Source organism: Cannabis sativa, chromosome 9 (assembly GCF_029168945.1).
Source record: "Cannabis sativa cultivar Pink pepper isolate KNU-18-1 chromosome 9, ASM2916894v1, whole genome shotgun sequence".
Classification (NCBI taxonomy): domain Eukaryota; kingdom Viridiplantae; phylum Streptophyta; class Magnoliopsida; order Rosales; family Cannabaceae; genus Cannabis; species Cannabis sativa.
This window is the reverse complement of record NC_083609.1, coordinates 55,862,632-55,880,187: the sequence shown is the minus strand read 5'-3', so window position 1 is coordinate 55,880,187 and position 17,556 is coordinate 55,862,632. Positions and strand designations below refer to the sequence as shown.

At 31.0% G+C, this 17,556-nt stretch overlaps 3 protein-coding genes across 3 annotated transcripts; all 3 read left to right on the top strand.

Moving 5' to 3' along the window:
- Nucleotides 1-4,317: 4,317 nt before the first annotated feature.
- On the top strand, nucleotides 4,318-7,196 carry LOC115723348 (protein NRT1/ PTR FAMILY 8.3). Its single transcript, XM_030652791.2, has 5 exons — nucleotides 4,318-4,599; nucleotides 4,697-4,802; nucleotides 4,874-5,091; nucleotides 5,190-5,710; nucleotides 6,229-7,196. The coding sequence occupies exons 1-5, from the start codon at nucleotides 4,543-4,545 to the stop codon at nucleotides 7,064-7,066; spliced, it is 1,740 nt and encodes a 579-aa protein (XP_030508651.2). The 5' UTR covers nucleotides 4,318-4,542; the 3' UTR covers nucleotides 7,067-7,196.
- A 2,699-nt stretch (nucleotides 7,197-9,895) lies between these two features.
- LOC115722294 (protein NRT1/ PTR FAMILY 8.3) lies at nucleotides 9,896-13,530 on the top strand. The gene is made up of 5 exons (XM_030651463.2): nucleotides 9,896-10,235; nucleotides 10,867-10,972; nucleotides 11,090-11,307; nucleotides 11,617-12,173; nucleotides 12,442-13,530. Exons 1-5 carry the CDS (start codon nucleotides 10,185-10,187, stop codon nucleotides 13,262-13,264), a joined length of 1,755 nt encoding a protein of 584 aa, XP_030507323.1. The 5' UTR covers nucleotides 9,896-10,184; the 3' UTR covers nucleotides 13,265-13,530.
- A 213-nt stretch (nucleotides 13,531-13,743) lies between these two features.
- Nucleotides 13,744-17,036, top strand: LOC115722049 (protein NRT1/ PTR FAMILY 8.3). Its single transcript, XM_030651169.2, has 5 exons — nucleotides 13,744-14,131; nucleotides 14,850-14,955; nucleotides 15,035-15,252; nucleotides 15,423-15,979; nucleotides 16,051-17,036. The coding sequence occupies exons 1-5, from the start codon at nucleotides 14,087-14,089 to the stop codon at nucleotides 16,871-16,873; spliced, it is 1,749 nt and encodes a 582-aa protein (XP_030507029.2). The 5' UTR covers nucleotides 13,744-14,086; the 3' UTR covers nucleotides 16,874-17,036.
- The last annotated feature ends 520 nt before the right edge of the window (nucleotides 17,037-17,556 follow it).

The following is a 17,556-nucleotide window of genomic DNA, read 5'->3' as shown; positions in this document are numbered from 1 at the left end:
CTTTTCTAATTAAATAATTTTTGGAGTTTATAAAGTTATGTTTGTTTATTTATTTTTTGATGTAAGAACTATACTTCAATAAAAAATTCGTTCACTAATTTATTAGAAAATAATCAATATATAGAAACAATAGAAAAAAATGTATACTTATTTTAGTATAATATAAATTGTCTATGTCTATTTTTATGTTTACAATTATAATAAACATACTAATAATATAAAATACTTTGTATATATATGTTTATTTTGTTTTCTATTTATTAAACATACTAATTTAATAAACAAAATAATAATATTCAGATATGTTTATTATATCACTCTATGTGTCATGTTTATTTTTAGTAATTTTAAGTATTGATTTATATTTATATACATTAATGTTTATAATTTTGATATTGTATTTTATTAAAAAAATCTTATTAAATTATAATAATTCATACTAAAATATATAATAAATATTTATCTTTTAATAAAAAAAAATTAACTTGTTTATTTTATAAAACTGTTTAATTAATTTTACGAAATTGTTTATTTTAAGTTTTAATAAACATACTTTATTATTTAATGATTAAAATGTATGGTTTCATGTAATAAGTTTTCAAAATATATAAGTTTTTAAAATAATTTTTTTTTGCACATTTTTTGTAATCATGTTGTTTTTGTTGTACATTTATGAAAAACGCCCTTTTATTTAATTTTATTGTAAAATGAGTAACACATAATAACAATTGATAAATAAATACAAATTAAATATATATCTTTATATATAAAATATAGTTATTTAATAATTTTTGTTAGTTTAACAGAATATTTTAAGAATATTCCGTAAAATTAAATAGTATTAATAGGGTTAATTTTATAAATATATATTGATTAATATTATTTATTTTACATTAATTTAAATATATATAAATATTAATATATTATTTGTTTTAGTTTAATTGGACTTATACTAAATTTAGATTAAATTAAATATATATAAAAATATTAATATATTATTTGTAATATTATTATTTTTTATTGGTTGTTTTTAATATTGAGAGTATGTTCAATTTTAATATTCTTAAACTTTATATTTATTTTTTTTCAAATTTTTAAAATTTTAAATATTGTTTTTTTAAAAAAAAAAATTAAAAAATTTAATAGTACTTAACTATATCTAGTTAAGAGATGTTTAAGTTTCAGTGCCAAATTATAATTTTTCTATTATTTTTATAATAATATCTTATTTTAAATTATTTTTATAATATAATATAACAATAATTTATTATTTGTGTATTATAAATATATAATTTAATTGATAATAAAAAATTGATGTAATATGTAATATAAATATGAGCTAAAATTGAAAAAAAAAAAATTAGTAAAATATTTTGAAACATAAGATAGAGAAAGTGTTGATAGTACTCTAATAGAATAAATGACTTTCATTTCTTATAATAACTCATACTTTAATTTTTTGTTTTTTAATTTGAGTGCTCAGTAGTGGGAAGCCACATTGCCTATTGTAATGTTTAAAACTGTATAAAAATAAAAATTTCATGAGCAAACAAAGATTACTACACTGGTCAATTTTCATGTAAAAGAAAGTATTATAGTTATATATCTTGATCTCTAACCTTGTACAGAAATAAGTTTGGCGGGCAAGAGAGTTTTCTGTACGGATGCCTCTTGGCTGAATGGTGAAGCAGGTTTGGCTGCTGTAATGAGGATGCAGAATACACAGGGCCGGCCCTGAAAATATATGGGCCCAAGACGAATTAAATTTTGGGGCCCTAAAATATATATAAAAAAAATATCTAAAAAGGAGTGTTATGAGATTTGAACCCATGACCTTAAATATTATGCTATCCACCTCAACCAACTAAGCTATGAATATTTATTGCTTATAATACACTTAAATTTTACTTAAATAAAAACCTTATAATTTTTTTTATTTTTTTATTTTGGGCCCCCGAAAAGTGTGGGCCCTAGGCACGGGCCTAGTCCGCCTATGCCTAGGGCCGGCCCTGAGAATACACCTAGTTGGGCGCACAGGACCTCAAGAACCAAAGCAGAGTCAGCCCTCATTGCAGAATTAAAAGCTATTCTTCTGGCTCTCCAGTAGGCACGGGAAGAGAATTGGGATCGTATTTGTGTTCTGTCGGATTGTTCTCAAGCTGTAAATGCCTTGAGAGCAGGGCATTGTCCTCCTTTTTGGAACTCCTTTAGTGTTGCCTTAGAGATTTTAGATTGTAGTAAGAAGTTTGTTAGTTGTGATTTTATTTACATTAATCGCTCTTTTAATTTAGAGGTTGATGCACTAGCCAAGAATGCTAGATTGTCTAGCAATTTTCAGACTGTAATTCATGGGGAGGGGAATCCCCCTGTATTCCCTTTCTGTTTTTCTATCTAATAGAACCTTTGTTCTTTCCAAAAAAAAAAACCATATATAGGTTTCGGTACAAAACAAGTATTTGTGTGGCTTCTACAATAATTGGATTATTACTTTTTGTTAATTATGAGTATTATACCTCAGAAATGTAAGATATACTGCCATATAGTTTGGATTCTTTATCTAATAATTTATATTCCGTTATGATAAGTAGAAAAAGAAGATTAATTGCATTAAAAATGAAAGTAATTGAAATTAATTTTCCTAAATTTTTAAATCATTGTTATTTATTTATTTTTTTTTTATTGTTATTTGTTAATTTTGCCATTTTGCTAATTTTTGTTATTTTACTATTTTCAAACATCAAATTATTGTTTGTCAGATAGAATTTTAAGTTCAATTACTTAGTAATTAGTTACAGTCCTTGTAAGACGTCACTCACGTGTTAAAAATTTATAACAATTATATAAAAAACCCATAAAATATGATTCTATCTTATAAAAAAAATGTATAGTTGATATACAAAGCCAACCAGCCAACATTAAAACATGCAATGATGATTATTTGTAACACTTTTTAAACATTTATTATCTGTAATCCAATATTTTTATTCTCTTTTCATCTTTTATTTTGGTTCACATATTAATTTTGGGATAATGAATCGTACATATCGAATTAATTTCAATTCCTTTTCAAAAAAAAATTATGAATTTCAATAAAAGACAAATTATTAATACATATAATCTAATGTTCCAATTTAAATTATAAAATTAATTATAGACAACAGAAGGTCATACTAAGGTTAGTAAGTTTATCACAATACTAATTTTTTACATTTATTATAAGTTGTGATCATATAATATACGACTGGTAAATAATAGTATTTTATAAAATATAATTTTTACGTCTTTCCACCACATTTTATTTAATTTTATTATAAAATGAGTAAAACAATAAATAATAATTGATAAATAAATACAAATTAAATATATATCGTTACATATAAAATATGGTTATCTAACAGTTTTTGTTAGTTTAACAGAATATTTTAAGAATATAAGAATATTCTGTTAAATTTAAGTGTTAGTTAGGTTAGTTTTATAAATATATATAAATTAAGTTTATTTATTTTACATTGATTTAAATATATAAATATTAATATTATTTGTATTAGGTTAATTGGACTTATATTAATTTTAGATTAAATTAAACGTATATATATAAATATTAATATATTATTTGTAATATTATTATTTTTTATTGGTTGTTTTTAATATTGAGAGTATGTTCAATTTTAATATCCTTAAACTTTATATTTATTTTTCTCAAATTTTTAAAATTTTAAATATTGTTTTTTAAAAAAAAATTAAAAAAAATTAATAAGTAGTTTCCTTTTAATTTATAAAATTTGTAATTACACATAATAAAAATAAAAACTAAAAATATAATTAAATATACGTACAATGCACCTAACATAATTTAGTATATTTAGAACACTTCTTAATGGGTATTACCCATAAATGGTTACTAAACAAATTTAATTATAAATATTAATTTTAAAAATATCAAACTATCGAATTTTGATCTAATAACGAATAATGAAATCACAAATTTGAATTTCTGTGCTTAATTTAACTACTTAATTAAAAAAAATATTAAAAAATATCTCTTTTTTTTACTATATTATAAATATGTTCATACAAAAATTTTTAACTCAAACTCAACTTTTTCTTTTCTTATTTTTCTTGCTAAATTTTTTTTTTTTTTTTACCGATGGAACATGTCTCAGCCCATATAATATAAAAATGAGAGATTTTTTTAATTAGATAGAAAAATTAAACATAAAAACTCAAAATTTTTTAATTTTACCCATTCATGGATAATACCCACTAAGAGTGCACCCATATATTTATGTTAATAAGTAAGAGCAATCTTAAGAGCTAATGTATAATAAAAACTTCATGAGCAAACAAAGGTTACTACAGTACTGGTCAATTTTTATGTAAAAGAAAGTACTATAGTTATATCTTGATCTAACCTTATACAGAAAGAATAATTAATGGTGAGAGAAAGGGCTTAGAAACCACCACCAGAGCATTCTAATTCTAGAGACAAGTATAGTACATAAATAGTCATTAGCTGTAGAAGGAAGGAAGAGTAGAGTAAAAATGGATAATTTGGATGATCAAGCCTCACTCTTGCAAAATCCTCTTCTTCAACTTCCAGTACACTCTTTTACTCAGTCTCTCTTAATTTTCTTACTAGTAAGTAATTAAGTAAGAAAAATGTTGTTGTTAATAATTTAATTATTGTTATTATTAGAATGAAGTGAGTGAGGTTTACACTGGTGATGGGTCTGTTGATGCAAAAGGAAAGCCAGCAGTGAAGCAAAATAGTGGAAATTGGAGAGCATGTTGGTTCATTATAGGTACTTTTATTTTGTATTAAATAATGATGAATTGATTAATGTTGTTGACTATATGTAATTACATAACACAGGTGCTGAATGTTGTGAAGGGCTGTCCTTCTTTGGTATTTCTAGTAATCTTGTTACTTATTTTACTAAAGAATTGCATCAAGGAAATGTGGCTGCTGCGAAAGCTGTTTCGGTTTGGCAAGGGACTACCTGCCTCACACCACTTATTGGAGCCATTGTTGCAGATGCTTACTTGGGAAAATATTGGACCATTCTTGCTTTCTCCACCATCTACTTCATAGTATAAAGTTCTCATATTCTTGCTTTCATTTTTCATAGAAAAAGAGAAGTGAGTGTGGTATGTTAAACTTGACCAATATTTTAACTTTGTTTTTGCAGGGATTATGTTCCTTGACTTTCTCAGCATCAATTCCAGCCAATGCTATCCAATTTGCTATATTTGAATGTGGACTTTATTTGGTTGCTTTAGGAACTGGTGGTATCAAACCATGTGTGTCACCATTTGGTGGGGATCAATTTGATGACACTGATCCAAAAGAAAGATCAAAGAAGAGATCTTTGTTCATTTGGTTTTACTTTACAATATGTATTGGTATTTTCATAGCAAGTACTTTTCTTGCATGGATTCAAAATAATGTTGGTTGGGGACTAGGATTTGGTATTCCTGCACTTTTTATGGGCATTGCCATTGCTTGTTTCCTTTTTGGAACACCCTATTATAGAACTCAAAAGCCAAAGGGAAGTCCAATTACTAGAATGTGCCAAGTTTTGGTTGCGTCGTGTCGAAAATGGAATCTTGAGGTGCCTAAAGAAAGCACAAATCTTTTTGATGAAACACAAGAAAGAAATTCTTCCATGGAAGGAGGCTGCAATAAACTTAAACACACTAACACACTCAAGTGAGTATTACAATTCTCATTTAGCCTAAAATAAGGGTACATTTTTTTGATAGATTTCAATCACACACTCAAGAAAAACTATTATTTTTCATCTTGCATTACAATGGTTTTCCTTCTCATTTTTAAATAGTAGAAAATTATAGTCATTCCACTAAAATAATAGAAAATTCATTCCATTAAAATAACATTTCAATACTTTAAATGCAACCAAATGAAGTTTTGAAATAAAAATTGATTATTTCCATCCATTTCGTTACCACAACCCGAACACACTCATTACTAATGAGGTATTTGTTATGTGAGTTAGATTTCGAGGGAGTAAAGTTAATGGGCGTTTAGATTGAGAATATAAAACTTAAATGTTAGAGAAGGTTAGCATTACCATAAATTAAACTTAAAAAGTGAAACCCACTTAGAAATACAGATTTGTTGGTCATTAAAATTTAATTTACCAAACATAGATTGAGTTTGACATTCCAATTCCCACTAAGTCTAACAAACACTACTTGACACAACAGGTTTCTTGATAAGGCAGCTGTGTTTTCTGCTGCTGATGATGAGATTAGTACTAGTGGAAACCCCTTCAATCCATGGAGACTTTGTTCTGTAAATCAAGTTGAAGAATTGAAGACTTTGATCCATTTATTACCAATTTTAGCTACTGGAATAGCCTTCTCTATTAATGCTGCTCAAATTTCCACAACAATGTTGGAACAAGGCATGGTGATGAACTCAACTATTGGCTCTTTAACCATTCCTCCAGCTGCTCTTGCAACATGTGGCATAATTGTTATTCTCTTCATTGTTCCAATCTATGACAGAGTAATAGTCCCCTTTCTTAGGAGATTTACAGGCAACGAAAAAGGCGTCACAGAGCTGCAACGAATTGGGATCGGCCTCTTCATTTCGGCTCTAAGCATGTCAGCGGCCGCAGTTGTAGAAATGTATAGACTTTATGTTGCAAGAGAAGTTGGTTTAGTTCACCAAAAAGTGGTTGTACCAATAAGTATCTTATGGCAAATACCTCAATATGTTTTGGCGGGAACTTCACAGGTATTCACTTCAATTGGGCAAATAGAGTTCTTTTATGAAGAGTCACCAAGCACTATGAGGAGTCTATGCAGTGCATTATTGCTACTAACACTTTCATTGGGATACTATTTGAACTCTTTTATTATTAGTTTGGTAACTTACTTTTCAACAAAGGGTGGGAAAGTTGGTTGGATACCAGAGAATTTGAATGAAGGTCATCTTGATTATTTCTTCTGGCTTTTGGCAGCTCTTAGCTTTTTGAATTTGTTGGTTTATATAGTCTTTGCCATGAAGTTCAAGCATAAGAAGTCTAGTGCTTTTTAAGGTTTTTTTTTTTACTCCATGCATATATGGAGATTGCACAATAAGATTACTGTCATATCCATCACTAAAATTGGTTGATTGTTGTTACTAATTTGTGCCTTGATGAATGATAATCTGACTTTTGTGACTCTGTTTCTTGGCCTTTTGTTCTTCCCTTAATATGAGATGACTTTTTTATGATTTCTAAGCAAAGAGTTAATATTTATTATTATTAATAATAATTTAATTACACTTAACATAGTCTTTATTTAAGTAATTATCAAAATATACTTAGGAGCTGCTAAGTGCAAACCCCACAAATCACATCATTGTGATAATGCTTTATTTTTATAATATTTATTAAATTGAAAGATGTGAAACTAAATATTGAAATGAACTAATAACTATAATGAAATTAATTTAACAGAAGTTTTCCAACTGCATTTTAGCATGTCCTTTGAATTAGACCTTCCTACCTTTTGTAATAGTGTAGTTACTTTTGTTATCTTAGTTAACCTTCTTCAATTTACCCTCACAAAAACAAAAATTACTAATTTAAAATTTTGTAAGGTTAAATAATTATATCTCCATATTATATCACAATTCACAAACAAACAAATATATTATATCAAAAGAATTGTATTAAAAGCGCGCTCTAATCCTGTAAAATATCACAAATGAGCGGATGAAAAAGAGATTTCTATTGATCATGTTAAACGGTCTACTAACAAAGTCGCGCACTGTATGACGTGTGGTGCTTGTTATCGGTCAGGTTGTCTTTTTGCTGACAGCGATGTTCTTCTTGCTCTTCAGTCCATTGTATTAATGAATGTTTCTGTCTAATAAAGATTGCTTTCATTAAAAAAAAAAAAAAGATTTCGCATGTGATGGAATTTTAAAGTATATTTTTCCCAAACAGCATATACAGGTATCTCATATTGATAAACGAAAAGAGAGTTGATCACTTTATAACATTGAGGAGCTTATTATAGCACAGCATATATGGTTTGTTTAATTCTTTTATTAATATAAGCATATAAAATTTGTTCTAACTTCACATATAGTTATGATTCAGAAAACTATGCTTTAATTATGACCCATTAATTAATTATCTCCATATACATATATGATTAATTTTAAGAAAATCTTTCTACATCTCTCATCAACCGTCCTAAAGGAGTCGCCGCAGCTCCCTCTCATCCGCTCAAAGATCTCACTGCCCTCAACCCGTCCGATCCTCCGTGGAAGCCCAAAATGTCCGCCAGGGAAGCTCGTCCTTCGTCTCCAGTCCTCTGTGAAAACTTGTCGAAGACTCGAAATGTCCCACCACAAAGTTCGAATGTCGAAGCTCGTGGATTAATAGATAAGTATTGTTTAAATAATTGTAAAAGTATACTCTATTTTCAGTATATTTATATGGCTGTTATTTGTATTTATTTAGTTTTGATATATTTTTCGCTAAAATCATGAGATCTAGTTTTTTTAGAGTATTTTATATATTTGTAATTTTCTCTACGCTTTATCGATACATTCTCGACGGGTCTCGACGCAAATATCCTAAGGCCAGAGAAGACCTTTCTCGACAATTTTTTTTGTACTGAATGATTTTGCGTTTGCAACCATTCTTGAATGTTATCTACGTGATCTTAATTGTTTGTCGATAAATAATCGAGATCCTATCAAAAAACTGATGAGAAAAATCTTCTCTGACCTTGGAACATTTGTGTCAAGAACGTATCAAAAAAAATGTCGAGAAAAGTACGAATACACAGAATACTCCAAAAAACTAGATCTTACGATTTCAGCAAAAAATATATCAAAACCAAACAAATACAAACAACAACTACATAGATATATCGAAAATAAACTATATTTTTTCAATCATTTAACAAAATATTTTAAAAAATATTTACCTATTAACCGAGCTCTAACTTTCAATTAGAATGTGGTGTGGCAGACTTTGGGCTTTCATGAAGGACGGGAGATGGAGGACGAGAGACGAAGGATAGGCTTCCACTGCGAACATTTGGGCTTCAATGGAGGACCAGACGAGTTGAGGGCGATGACTCCTTTGGGCAGATGAGAGGGATCTAGAGAGAGAAATAGAGGGAGGAGGATGGTGGCTCCTTTTGGATGGGTTGATGAGAGAGTTGGAGAGAGAAATAAATTTTTTTAAGTTTTTGAAACAATAAATGAAAAGGATTTTTTAGGTATAGTGTGGAATTTTTAGGATAAAATGGTATAAATTTACTAGGGGTTATTTTTTGTAAGAGGGTTTTTTTAGGAATAATAAATCAAAATTTTCCTTTCTTAAAATGATGCTTTAGTAAACCCTTTTATCTATTTTGATATTTAAGAGAGCTTTTTAATTTAATTTTTTTTTACATAATTTTGTACGTTGTAGTTATTTAGGACCACAAACAAATTTTTAAGAAAATCTTTATTAATTCACCGTATCAAAAATAAAATTCAAATATATACTTACCACTTGTATAAAAAATAATCACATATGTAACAATATATTTGAAACTTATTTTTAATGCAATAAATTATTTAAAATTTTTAAAAATTTACAAGTAATTTTAAATTACTAAAACGTAAACTATTATAGAAAAATATATATATATATATATCGAACGATAAAATATCTACCAAAATACCCTCTTAAACATGTTTACTATGGACTTTTCCCATACTATACACTTTGTGCTACAAAGATTTCTTTGAGAAATCATTTTTATTTAAGTTGGGTGTGTCATAAATTGATGATGATAGTATGGTCCAATTTTGAATACCCCAAAACATGTATATCTTTTTCCAACTTCCAATGTTTTGTCTTTGGCTCATGACATCATCTAAGTTGGATAGATGGATAGATATTTCATCACTTCCAAAACAACTTCCTTCTTTCTTACCCTAACCTCATTTCAAAGTAAGCATATTCAACTCAAATAAACAAACTAATAAATAATAATTAAATAATAAACTTCAATTCAAAGCACCGATAAACAAATAAATAAATATATAGATATTACTTAAAAGAAAGAACTTTAAAGGAAAGAAAGGTATACAAGTATCCAAAGTCCCAAACTTTGTTACATCAAAAACAACAAAAAAGTTCAGAAACGAGAGAAGAGAAATGGGTTCCCTTGAAGAGGATAGATCGCTCTTGGAAGATGGTCTTCTTCAGGTTCACACTTCATTCTTCATTCTTCTTCCTTTTTTACTGATATTGATAATTCATATAATTTTCCTTTAGGCTGGATTTGTTTGACCACGACCCATATCAATTTTCTTCAGAATTTCGGAATTTAGAATCTGGTTTTTTTTTTTTATTTGTTCCAATACAGGTTATGATGGCACTGAATTTGTAAATTAATGGTTGAATTTTTATTATTCTCCTAATTTTTACTATTATTTATTTGTGTTAGTTTGGGGAATAAAATAAATACCATGGTTGGTCTTTGTGTCTCCCTTTATCCTGTTTCAAGATTGAATTGGATTGGATTGGATTGAATGTTATCAGAATATTTATGATCAACTTTCTTCTGCTATAAATTTTTGCCAAAGTATCATTTTACATCAGTCGTTTTGAACTTTTTTATTCTCATTTCCAAATTAGTGCCCATGATGTGTTTGGTTTTTGATACTCATTTCTGTAAGCCACTCATTAGTATTGTTTGTTTTATAAAGGGAGTAAGAGAAGAATCACATCTTTTGCCTTTATGAGATTTGTTTCTGTATTAGCTAGCCATATGGAAGTGTTTTTCTGATATAGATTCTTGGATTAGACGCATAATTGTTTTAGTATTTTAATTCAGAATGAAGAGAGTGGACTTTACACTGGTGATGGCTCAGTTGACTTGAAAGGAAACCGTGTGTTGAAGCAGAATACTGGAAACTGGAAAGCTTGTCCTTTTATTCTAGGTGTTCTATTGTTCTTACTGTTAAGCTTTTTTTAATCTATATTTGTTCTTGATGTTGTTTTCATTTATTAAACTGGCTATTTTTCGTCAAATCTTTGCAATATACATTACATTACAGGTACTGAGTGCTGTGAACGTTTGGCTTACTATGGGATTTCGACTAATCTTGTTACTTATCTTACGAAAAAGTTGCACGAAGGAAATGTCTCGGCTGCAAGAAATGTTACCACTTGGGGAGGAACTTGCTATCTTACGCCCCTTATCGGGGCCATCATGGCTGATGCTTACTGGGGAAGATATTGGACTATTGGTGTTTTCTCCACAATTTACTTTATTGTAAGTCCTATTGGAAACCAGCCTTTATTCTTTTTTTGCCAGTAAGTGTTTATTCTAGTTCTTTAGCATTCTATTTAAAAGGTAATTTTTAGCCTCTTTTCGCTAAGTATAGATTGGAACTTGAAACCTGTAAATGGGAATACCATTAATGCCGAGGGAGCTTCTGGGGAATCATTTCTGAATCATATAACAGTTTTCGAGTAGTTGTATGATAAATGACTTACTGTCCTGTTTTGAATAAGGTTTGGAAAGTTAAGGAAAGAAAAGCCATACAATCATAATGATAATTAGTTACTTATTTTTTTTCAGGGAATGTGTGTTTTGACTATCTCAGCATCAGTTCCAGCACTAAAGCCTCCCGAATGCGTTGGTTCTGTTTGTCCAGTGGCTAGTCCAGCACAATATGGAGTATTCTTTGTTGGACTTTATATGATTGCGCTAGGGACTGGTGGGATCAAACCATGTGTATCCTCTTTCGGGGCAGATCAGTTTGATGATACTGATTCGAAGGAGAGGGTAAAGAAAGGATCTTTCTTCAATTGGTTTTACTTTTCGATAAATATCGGTGCTCTTATATCAAGTAGTCTACTGGTGTATATTCAAGACAATGCTGGGTGGGGTTTAGGATTTGGCATTCCTGCATTGTTCATGGGAATCGCCATTGCTAGTTTCTTTGCAGGCACACCTATCTACAGGTTCCAAAAACCGGGGGGAAGCCCTATTACAAGGATGTGCCAAGTTATGGTTGCATCTTTCCGAAAATGGACTTTGGAGGTACCTAAAGACAGTACTCTCCTATTTGAAACACAAGATAAAAACTCTGCCATTGAAGGAAGTCGTAAACTGGAGCACACCAATGAACTAACGTAATCTTCTTCTTGGAAATTTCTATTGAATTTAAAAGTTAATGTCTATATTTATAAGTTAGTGACTCTTTGCCCCTCCCACCCCACGCCACCCCACCCCACCCAGCTGAAAAATAAAAATTTGTGTTAATTTTCTTGCAGAAGCTGCTGGTGATCATAGTATTTTCAACATTTATTTTAGCCAATGATCAATATTCTGTCTTTATTGCCTGTGTAGACAATTGCCCCCTTCGAAGTTTGAACTTATTTATGTGCGTATTTGTTGCAGGTGCCTTGATAGAGCTGCTATTGTATCTGATGCGGAGAATAATAGCGGCAACTTCTCTGATCCATGGAGGCTTTGCACTGTAACTCAGGTGGAGGAACTGAAGATTGTGATCCGAATGTTCCCTGTTTGGGCTACTGGAATAGTCTTTTCCGCTGTTTATGCACAAATGTCTACAATGTTTGTGGAGCAAGGCACAATGATGGACACAAAAATTGGTTCATTCGTCATTCCTCCAGCCTCTCTCTCCACTTTCGATGTCATCAGTGTTATTTTCTGGGTTCCTGTTTACGACAGAATAATTGTCCCAATTGCAAGAAAATTTACCGGTAAGGAAAGGGGCTTCTCAGAGTTGCAAAGGATGGGAATTGGCCTTGCTGTTTCGGTTCTGTGCATGTCTGCTGCCGCTGTGATAGAAATTAATCGACTGAGGCTAGCCAAAGAACTTGGCTTAGTTGATGAAGCCGTACCAGTGCCTATTTCTATCTTATGGCAAATACCCCAATACTTTCTGTTGGGTGCAGCCGAGATATTCTTTTTCATCGGGCAACTTGAGTTCTTCTACGATCAATCTCCTGATGCTATGCGGAGTTTATGCAGTGCATTGGCTCTTCTAACAACTTCACTTGGGAATTATTTGAGTGCATTTATTCTCACTGTTGTAACCTACTTCACAACCAAAGGCGGGAAAACGGGTTGGATACCTGACAATCTGAATGAGGGTCATCTCGATTATTATTTCTGGCTTTTGGCCGGACTGAGCTTTGTAAATGTGCTGGCCTATGTAGTTTGCGCCGGAAGGTACAAGCATAAGAAGGCTTCTTAAGATGTTCTCCAGAAAGTGTGGAATGGCTGGATGTCCCATATTACACTATGCAAGAGTTATGCTCCCACTAGTTTGTAAATAACCACTGCAATGCAATCTCCACAAATAATTGAATTTCTTTTCCTTTGATTTTAGTTGGAAAAAATGAACCTGTAAATTATTTGTTTTTTTCTGTATTTAATCAAGAAGTCTTTAGTTTTAGCTGTTGATTCAATACTTACTTCTGTGGAGATTATAAAAGAACAATCTTTGGCTTTTTATTTCAAGATTGGGTATCACATTTTATACTTATGTTGGTTCCAAAATTTCCATCTTAATTATTCCAAAGTTTGTGTTTTTATTTTGACAAAATAGCATTCTAGTTTACCTTTTTTTTAATTATTATTATTATAACTAATGTCAAAGATTTGGAGAAAATATTACTGTAACAAAAAACACATAATATATAATCATAAATTAGTGATTATTTACTTCGATGTAAAAAAGGTTAGTTACTCCTTTTTGTTGGTGGAACACAGTGGACTGGAGACATAAGAAATGAAGATGAGAGATTTTCTTAAATCTCCAATCCAAGTAGTGGCCTTTTTATTTTTGAAAGGCCAAGTTGTGTCCTTTAAAAAATTATTATAAATCTTCTATGGATATGGAAATAATGCAGGTGTTTTCTGGTGTAGTGATTTGAGCAATTACAGTGATATTTTGTGAAGTGACGGCTTTGCTAACTGCTAGCTATTCACTACCAGTCTACCACTCCACTATAACAACACTCAAAATTCCTTTTTTTTTCTCCCAAAAAGAAAAAGGCAATCCAAAATCACTATCATGGCTTCCCAGGTCGATGGCACACCCCTCCTCGAAAATACCCAGGTTCTTGTTCTTTCTCTCTCTTATATATATCTGGGTTTTGAAAAAGGATGATTTTTTTTTTTAATTTTTTTTTTTGAAAAAGGGAAAAAGGAATGATCTTTCTGGGTTTACTAGGTCAGTGTTTTCTGTTTCTGTTTCTGTTGCTCAGATCCAATATCTTTATAATTATAATGCCAAAAACGAAAAGGGTACACAGAAGTGTGCTGGGTAGGTCCCCGGGCTTATATATCTGACCCAAAACATAGCTAAGGAGATTTTGAAGTGAGTGAAGCAAAGAGTTGACCTTTTTTGTTTTCTTATCTTCATCTGTACTACTTTGTCTTATATGACTCTACAAGAATCAGTGGCTTTATTGATTATTTTCTTCATATAAGAGAGTTATTAATTGTGAGTTTCAAAGTTTAGACAATAATATTATTGCAGTTATTAATATTTTCTTACACTTTTCAGTGAGTTTAGTTCATTTAGGTTGTCTTAGCTTTTTGTGACAAGTGCCATAATCTCTTGAACAATGGAATTCAAATGGAACTTCCCATACTATTTAATGGCATCTCCCAAAATTTATATTGATCAGTTCTGTTCCATTAAGACCTTATTTAAGTGCAGTTCAGGCCATACCATCAATTGTTACTTTTTGCCTATTTGGAGGCATCAAAAAAATTTTGTTTTCTGTGAATGAGTGATGGGATTTTGTGTTTTCATGAATATTCACCTTCAGGATGAAGATACCAGACTGTATGCAGGTGACGGTTCAGTGGACATTCGCGGGAGGCCTGTTCTTAAAAATAATACTGGGAAATGGAGAGCATGTTCTTTCATTCTAGGTTAGTGTAGTCTTTTAAAGCATTACTCTTGTTTGCTAATGTTTTCTCTCATTTTAATGATTCTAAATGTGAAATGCAGGTACTTTTTTCTGCGAGCGCCTTGCCTTCTATGGCATTTCGACGAATCTTGTCAGTTATCTAATTGAAAAACTACACAAAGGAAATGTCTCTGCAGCAAGAAGTGTTACTACTTGGCAAGGAACTTGCTATCTTACACCTCTAATTGGAGCCATCTTAGCAGATACCTATTGGGGTAGATATTGGACAATTGCAGTTTTCACCACAGTTTATCTAATTGTATGTTTAATCTTTTTCATACTTGTTTCTCTCATATGCTCAACATTCTCAATAAAGTGAAGCTCAAGCCTTTAGTATATCATCGCGATGATGTTGTGAATGTGATCTCAGCTTTGATTTTTTGTAGTTTGGATCAAAATACTGATATGTTGGATTGGTGATTGGTGTAGGGAATGTCTGCCTTAACTCTTTCAGCATCAGTTCCATCATTGAAGCCTGCTGAATGTATAGGTTCTGTATGCCCTTCAGCTACTCCTGCACAGTATGCCATATTCTTTTTCGGGCTCTATATGATTTCACTTGGGACTGGTGGGATGAAACCTTGTATTTGGCCTTTCGGGGCAGATCAATTTGATGATACTGATCCTAGAGAAAGAGTAAAGAAAGGAACCTATTTCAACTGGTTTTACTTTTCTCAAAACATTGGGGCCATAATAGCAAGTAGCTTATTGGTATGGATTCAAGACAGGGTTGGCTGGGGCCTAGGATTTGGAATCCCCACCTTGCTTATTGGCATTGCTATTGCAAGTCTGTTCTCGGGCACGCTTGTATACAGATTACAGAGAGCAGGAGGAAGCCCTTTAACAAGAATATGCCAAGTTTTTGTTGCAGCATTCTATAAGAGGAGACTGGATGTGCCAGAGGATAGTGGCGTCCTTTATGAAACGCAAGACAAAAGCTCGATTATCAAAGGGAGTCGCAAACTGGAGCATAGCGATGAACTGAGGTGATCATCTTTCTAATCTCCCTGGTTTTAACTACTATTCTTTCTTACCTACTAATAGATATAATTTACAGGTGCCTAGACAAGGCTGCTTTGGTCTCAGAAATGGAGACTGAAAGTGGGGATTACTCTAATCCCTGGAGACTTTGCACTGTCACACAAGTTGAGGAACTGAAGATTTTGAGCCGAATGCTTCCAATTTGCGCAACTGGAATTATCTTTTCAGCTGTTTTTGCCCAAATGCCAACCTTGTTTGTAGAACAAGGAAAGATGATGGATAAAACTCTGGGGTCATTCTCAATTCCAGCTGCCTCTCTTTCACTTTTCAATCACATTAGTGTCATTATCTTGGTACCAATCTATGACAGACTGATTGTCCCTATAGCAAGGAAGTACACAGGTAAAGAAAGAGGCTTCTCGCAGTTGCAACGAATGGGAATAGGCCTTTTCATTTCGATTCTCTGCATGTCTGCAGCTGCCATAGTAGAAATTAAGCGACTAGAACTTGCGAGAGAGCTCGGGTTAGTTTACAAGGATGTTGTTGTGCCTGTCAGCATATTTTGGCAAGTTCCTCAGTATTTCTTGCTGGGTTCTGCAGAGGTGTTTACTTTCATTGGGCAACACGAGTTCTTCTACGAGCAAGCACCAGATGCCATGAGGAGTTTATGCAGTGCATTTTCTCTGCTAACAAATTCTTTAGGGAACTATCTTTGCTCATTGGTTTTGACCATTGTGACTTACATGACAACACAAGGTGGTAAGCCTGGATGGATTCCTGATAATCTGAATGAAGGGCACCTTGATTACTTCTTCTGGCTTTTGGCTGGACTTAGTTTCTTAAACATGTTGGTGTACATTGTTTTTGCAAGAAAATATAAGGAGAAGAAAACTTCTTGATTGTGGGGGATGAGATTCATAAGGCATTGTTTGTATAATTCATTAGTAGAAGGTTTAATGTATATTGTGAAAGTAAAATTCATTAGAGGGCCAATACTCAATAGGGGCACATACAATTGTTGAGAAACATTATGCATAATGTGATTATATATATTTTAGAAAATTTAAGTTTGGGTTCTCTTTCTCTATGTCAAAAACTCAAAATAGTAATTTTCAAAAATATTCATTTTAGTTTTTTAAGGGACTATAACTTATAACTTATGTAAGTCACACCTAAAATAGGCATTTTTAGCATAAAAGATAAAATTAGAGACATAATTGAAACAATTGTAAAAGAAATAGCAAAAGCCTACATCTATTAAAAATGATATAAAAACCCGAGCACATCTCCAATGAGATGCAAATAAGTGAGTAAATGTAAAGTATAGTTCACTTTGTTAAAAATTTACTTTAATAGTGTACCAAATTTATTATGATGCAAATATCTCACATAACAAATAGTAATCTAAATTTGGATGACAATATAACATGATGCAAAATTTGCATCACAATAAATGTTATGATTTTATATTTGTTGTTATACTATTTTTAATATTTTGTCATTAAAGTTTAGTTAGCATGCTCATTTACATTAAATAACTTGCATAATTATTATTAATTTATTATTAAATTTTATATTTATT

What these genes read in the sequence shown, in the direction of transcription:
- LOC115723348 (XM_030652791.2), top strand. Translation starts at nt 4,543, where the DNA reads ATGGATAATTTGGATGATCAAGCCTCACTCTTGCAAAATCCTCTTCTT. An exon ending in ATCCTCTTCTTCAACTTCCA is followed by an intron (nt 4,600 to 4,696) that starts GTACACTCTTTT and finishes TGTTATTATTAG; the next exon opens with AATGAAGTGAGTGAGGTTTA. An exon ending in AGCATGTTGGTTCATTATAG is followed by an intron (nt 4,803 to 4,873) that starts GTACTTTTATTT and finishes TACATAACACAG; the next exon opens with GTGCTGAATGTTGTGAAGGG.
- LOC115722294 (XM_030651463.2), top strand. Translation starts at nt 10,185, where the DNA reads ATGGGTTCCCTTGAAGAGGATAGATCGCTCTTGGAAGATGGTCTTCTT. An exon ending in AGCTTGTCCTTTTATTCTAG is followed by an intron (nt 10,973 to 11,089) that starts GTGTTCTATTGT and finishes ATTACATTACAG; the next exon opens with GTACTGAGTGCTGTGAACGT. An exon ending in GAGCACACCAATGAACTAAC is followed by an intron (nt 12,174 to 12,441) that starts GTAATCTTCTTC and finishes TATTTGTTGCAG; the next exon opens with GTGCCTTGATAGAGCTGCTA.
- LOC115722049 (XM_030651169.2), top strand. Translation starts at nt 14,087, where the DNA reads ATGGCTTCCCAGGTCGATGGCACACCCCTCCTCGAAAATACCCAG. An exon ending in CCCTCCTCGAAAATACCCAG is followed by an intron (nt 14,132 to 14,849) that starts GTTCTTGTTCTT and finishes ATTCACCTTCAG; the next exon opens with GATGAAGATACCAGACTGTA. An exon ending in TCACCACAGTTTATCTAATT is followed by an intron (nt 15,253 to 15,422) that starts GTATGTTTAATC and finishes TGATTGGTGTAG; the next exon opens with GGAATGTCTGCCTTAACTCT.